This window comes from Symphalangus syndactylus, chromosome 16 (assembly GCF_028878055.3).
Source record: "Symphalangus syndactylus isolate Jambi chromosome 16, NHGRI_mSymSyn1-v2.1_pri, whole genome shotgun sequence".
Taxonomy (NCBI): Eukaryota; Metazoa; Chordata; class Mammalia; order Primates; family Hylobatidae; genus Symphalangus; species Symphalangus syndactylus.
In genome coordinates this window covers 101,278,988-101,284,987 of record NC_072438.2, presented here as the reverse complement: position 1 = coordinate 101,284,987, position 6,000 = coordinate 101,278,988, and the positions used below count along the sequence as shown (strand labels likewise).

Here is a 6,000-nt window from a genome sequence, read left to right as displayed (position 1 = left end):
TCTTAGACCAGTCAGAATGGCTATTATTAAAGTCTAAAGGCAAGAGATTTTAGTGAAGATGTGGAGAAAGGGGAATGCCGAAGCACTGTTGGTGGGAATGTAAATCAGTGTAATCTTTCTGGAAAACAGTATGGAGATTTCTCAAAGAACTAAAAATAGAACCACTATTTGGTTCAGCAAGTCCACTACTTGGTATATACCCAGAGGGAAAGAATTAATTATATCGAAAACCACCTGTACTTGTGTGTTTATCACAATACTATTCACAACAGAAAAGAAAATGGATCAACCTAAGCATCCATCAGTGGAGGGCTGGTTAAAGAAAATGTAGCATATATACACAAGGTAATACTACCCGTCCGTAACAAAGAACGAAATCATATCTTTTGAGCAACATGGATAGAGACCATTATCCTGAGTGAAATAACTCAGAAACAAAAAGTCAGATACCACATGTTCTCACGTATAAGCAGGGGCTAAACAATGTGTACACATGGACGTATGGAGTGGAATAAGACAACACTGGACACTCCGAAATGTGGGAGGGTGGAAGGGGGTGAGAGTTGAAAAATTACTTCTTCAGTACAATGTTCACTATTCAAGCAAGGGTACACTAAAAGCCCAGATGTCACCACTATGTAATATATGCATGGAAGAAATCTGCACTTCTACCCCTTACATCTATAAACATTTTAAAACTCTGTTCTTAAATAACTGCATCTCAGAATAAGATTTCATCTTGTCTGCATCCCCAAATAAGGTTTACCCTAGGTGTGGATTTCTTCTTTTTATTTATGCAGCTGATCATAAATTAACTTATCATATACCTGTGGATTCATGTCTTGTCAGTTCTGTGAAATCCTCAGGAATATTTATAGGACTACAGCAATATCCAACACCAGAGAAGGCAACAATTTTTGACATCCAATCAGAAATATTAGGCATACAAACAAGTGGGAAAATAGGAGCCATAAGGAGACAAATTAGTCTATTAAAACTGATCCAGAATAGACACAAGGGCATTAAACAATATCAAGACTGTGTTCCACATATTGTAAAAGCTAATTTGAGGCACAGAAGATGTAACAACACTCTGGATCACTGTTCTAGAGGTGAAAGCTACAATGTATAAAATGAGAACTGCACTGCATGAGATTAATGGCAGATTAGATATTAAAGAAGAAAAGATTATTCATTGTGAAACCATAGCAATATAAATTATCCAAAATGAAACCAAAAGAAAAGAGAATTTAAAAAATTTAAGTCAAATTATCTGTGATCTGTGGAACAACTTCAAGTGGCTTTAATTGAAGTCCCTGAAGGACAGAAGAAAACATGAGGAATGAGGGTAGTGCATTAAAAAAGATGTTTGGAAAAATAATGACCACTTTTTTTCCAAATTCGACGTAAACTATAAACCTACAGGTGCAAGAAGTTCAATGTACCTCAAGCACAAGTACCACTGAAGAAAATTACATCATGTCTCATTATAATCAAATCACGCAATCCCAGTGATAAATAGAAATTTTAAAAGCAGACAGGAAAGACTGCCAGAGAAAGTATGTAAAGGGGAACACTGGTCCATCCCATAGAAGTTATTTGAGACTTGTTGAGGCTAGTAAGCAGTGTTTTGGGCAATACTCCTTGTGTGCCTAAGGAGAATGCACATTTTCTATTAATAAATGAGCTTCCAGTTCCACGGATGTCCCATAATTCAAGCCTGTTAATGGTGTTGTCCAAATCTATGCTTTTATTATTTTGAAAATATGATTGACCTAGCAGTAATTGAGAGTTACATTGAAAACTTCCACAAGTGATAGTGAATTTTTAAAAATTATTCCCTGTGGGCTCTATCTGTGTTTGCTTTACACGTTTTCCCTCAATAAATACATCTTTTTTGAAGTCCCATTAGTGTAGGATTGTTGGTGATAAACTTGGCTTTGATTTATCTGAAAATATGATTAATTTGCTCTTTTTCCTAAAGATAGTGTTGCTGGGTACATAATTCCAGATCAAAAGTTTTTTTGTCACACTTAGTGAATATTATTTATCTACTGTTCTTACGATTAATACATCTGCTCTCTAACTGCTTTTCTTCTGTGGATGATTTGTTGTTTCTTTCTTGTTTTTAAAGTTAGATTTTCTTTTGTGTTCTGCCTCACCCTACAATGTGTCTAGGCCTGGATTTCTTTTTTTTTTTTTTTTTTTTTTTTTTTTTTTTTTTTTTTTGAGATGGAGTCTCGCTCTTTCACCCAGGCTGGAGTGCAGTGGCGCGATCTCGGCTCACTGCAGGCTCCGCCCCCCGGGGTTCACGCCATTCTCCTGCCTCAGCCTCCCGCGTAGCTGGGACTACAGGCGCCTGCCACCTCGCCCGGCTAATTTTTTGTATTTTTAGTAGAGACGGGGTTTCACTGTGTTAGCCAGGATGGTCTCGATCTCCTGACCTCATGATCCGCCCGCCTCGGCCTCCCAAAGTGCTGGGATTACAGGCTTGAGCCACCGCGCCCGGCCTGGATTTCTTATTTTTATTTGTACAGCTTGTCATGAATTACTCCTCACGTGGATTCAGTTCTTTTGTCAGCAATTACCCAAGTTCAGGTATTTCTTTATAGCAATGCAAAAATGGGTCCATTCAGAAAATTGGCACTGAGGAGCAGGACATTGCTATAAAGATAACTGAAAATGTGGTAGCAGCTTTGGAACTGGGTAATGAGCAGAGATTGGGAGACTTTGGAGGGCTCAGAAGAAGACAGAAAGATGAGGGAAAGTTTGGAACTTAGTGACTTATTAAGTGGTTGGAACCAAAATGCAGATAGAAATATGGATAATGAAGGCCAGGCTGACAAGGTCTCAGATGGAAACGAGGAAGTTATTGGGAACTGGAGCAAAGGTCACCCTTGTGTGCCTTAGCAAAGAGCTTGGCTGCATTGTATTCATGTCCTAGTGATCTGTGGAAGTTTGAACTTAAGAATCATAACCTAGGGTATCTGGCAGAAGATACTTCTGAGCAGCTAAACATTTAAGATGTGGCATGGCTGCTTCTAACAACCTATGATCAGCTATGGGAGCAAATGAATGACTTAAAGTTGGAATTTATACCTAAAAGGAAAGCAGAGTGTAAAAGTTTGGAAAATTTGCAGCTTAGCCATGTGGTAGAGAAAGAAAAAAATGTTTTCAGGAGAGGAATCCAAACAGGCTGCAGAGCAACCACTTAATAGATTTGCATGGCTAAAAGGAAGCCAAGTGCTAATATCCAAGACAATGGGAAAAAGACCTTGAAGACATTTCAAAGATCTTCGCAGCAGCCCCTCCCATCACAGGCCCAGAGGCCTAGGAGAAAAGAATGGCTTAATGGGCCAGGACTAGGGCCCTGATGCCCTGTGCAGTCTCGGGACACTGGTCCCTGTATCCCAACTTCTTCAGCTACAGTGGTGGTTCAACAGTCTCCAGGTACAGTGTGGACGGCTGCTCTAGAGGGTAAGCCTTGGTGGCTTCCAAGTGGTGTGAAATCTGCAGGAACACAGAACACAAGAGTGAAGGGGCATTGGCAGCTTCCCCCTAGATTACAGAGGATGTGTGGGAAAACCTGGGTGCCCAGGCAGAAGCCTGCTGCAGCAGCAGAACCTTCACAGAGATACCCTATGAGGGCAATGCTGGGAGGAGATGTAGAGTTGGAGCCCCACACAGACTCCCCACCAGGGCACTGCCTAGTGTAGCTGTCGGCAGAGGGCTTCTGCCCTCCAGACCCCAGAATGTTTGATCTACTGGCAGCTTGCAACCTCAGCCTGGAAAAGCCACAAGTACTAAACTCTAACCCACGAGATTGGCTGCAGGGGCCACAACCTGCAAAGCCACAGGGGTGGAGCTGTACAAGGCCTTGGGAGCCCACGCCTCACACCAGTGTGCCTCATGGAGTCAAAGGAGATTATTTTGGAACTTTAAGGTTTAATGTCTGCCCTGCTGAGTTTCAGACTTGCTTGGGGCCTGCAGCCTCTTTCTTTTGGCCAATTTCTTCCTTTTGGAATAGGTGTGTTTACCCAGTGCCTGCACCATCATTGTGTCCATTGTATCTGGGAAGTAAATCACTTGTTTTTTATCTCACAGACTCATAGGTGGAAGGAACTCATCTCCAGATGAGACTTTGGACTTGGCATTTTTGATTGAGTTGATCCTGGAATGAGTTTAGACTTTCAGGGACTATTGAGAAGGGATGATTATATGTTGCGAGGTAAGTTGGACATGAGATTTGAGGGACCAGGGATGGAATGATATAGCTTAGAGGTTTGTCCCCTCCAAATCCCATGTTGAGATGTAATCCCCAGTGTTGGAGGTGGGGCCTGGTGGGAGGTGTTTGAATCATGGGAGCAGGTTCCTCATAAATAGTTTAGTGCCATCCCCTTGGTGATGAGTGAGTCCTTGCTCTGGTAGTTCACTTGAGATCTGGTCATTTAAAAATGTATGGCATCCCCCCAACCCCACCACTCTCTCTTGCTCCTGTTCTCACTACATGATGTGTTGGCTCTCACCCCACTTTCGGCCATGATGGAAGCTTCCTGAGGCCTCACCAGAAGCCAAGCAGATGCCAGCACCATGCTTCCTGTACAGCCTGCACAACTGTGAGCCAGTTTAACCTATGTTTTTAAATAAATTACCCAGCCTTAGGTATTTCTTTACAGAAACACAAAAACAGCCCAATGCACATATTAACTTATATATACATATTTAGAAAACTAATTATCTTTTAAAATATGACTACTAAACAGACTAAAACGCAGAGTTCATTATAAAATACAGAGGATGCCTCTGGTTCTCTGGTCTTCTCTTGACTCTTTTTGTCTACTAAGATAAGAAATCTGGGCTAGGCTGAAGAACTCAGAATCCAGGTCTGGGGTTTCCCAGTACTATGCTCCCATTTCCCAGTACTGTGTGCTCCCCTTTTCCAGTACTGTGCTCGCATTTCCCAGCGCTGTGCTCCCATTTCCTAGTACTGTGCTCCCATTTCCCAGTACTGTGCTCCCATTTCCCAGTACTGTGCTCGCATTTCCCAGCGCTGTGCTCCCATTTCCCAGTGCTGTGCTCCAATTTCCCATTACTGTGCTCCCATTTGCCAGCACTGTGCTCCCATTTCCCAGTGCTGTGTTCTCCCATTTCCCAGTACTATGCTCCCATTTCCCAGTACTGTGCTCCCATTTCCCAGTGCTGTATACTCCTATTTCCCAGTGCTGTGTGCTCCCATTCCCCAGTACTTTGTGCTCCCGTTCCCCAGTACTCTGTGCTCCCATTTCCCAGTACTTTGTGCTCCCATTTCCCAGGGCTGTGCTCCCATTTCCCAGCACTGTGCCCCCATTTCCTAGTACTATGCTCCCATTTCCCATTACTGTGCTCCCATTTCCCAGTACTGTGCTCCCATTTCCCCGTACTTTGTGTTCCCATTTCCCAGCGCTGTGCTTCCATTTCCCAGTACTGTGCTCCCATTTCCCAGTACTGTGCTCACAGGTGTGAGCCAACATGCCCAGCCCATCAGCTCTTCTTAAGCAGCAAGAGGCCTTGCAGCTGGCTGGCTGGCTGGACAGCACAGTTAAGCAGGTGGCCGCATCCTCTGCAGTTGCTGGCAGCCCATCATCCTGGAGATGTAAATCCTCCTGCAAGGCTGGCTCTTCTTTGGGTGTGATGAAGATGATGACAGAGATGGATGCTGGGCTCTGAAGGTCCTAGTTCCTTTGAAGGACATCCGGGGCCTCTGAGATGATGGGCTCTGGTTGCTGGCCTGTAGCATGGGTAGGAGCAGGAGAATTTGTAAGGTAGACTCTACAGGCAGGACCTTGATGGAGGGTGGGGTTTCAGGGTGGAAGACCTGGATCATAGGGGCACCTCAGCTCCTGCAGGACAAAACAAAGTCACTCTTTGAGCAGCCACCAGGGAAGGAGCTCAGCTCTACTTGTGATGGAAACCTACTGGTGGCTTTTACCCCACCCTCTTGCCTGGAGAGGCAGGGCTGGT

At 43.8% G+C, this 6,000-nt stretch overlaps 1 protein-coding gene across 1 annotated transcript in view; it reads right to left on the bottom strand.

Annotated features, from left to right (window-relative positions):
• Nucleotides 1-2,443: 2,443 nt before the first annotated feature.
• LOC129464662 (probable palmitoyltransferase ZDHHC11B) overlaps nucleotides 2,444-6,000 on the bottom strand; it is a 63,388-nt gene continuing 59,831 nt past the window's right edge. The window contains 1 exon segment of the mRNA XM_063619625.1: nucleotides 2,444-5,767. Within this exon segment, the coding sequence (XP_063475695.1) occupies nucleotides 5,579-5,767 (189 nt within the window). The 3' untranslated portion in view covers nucleotides 2,444-5,578.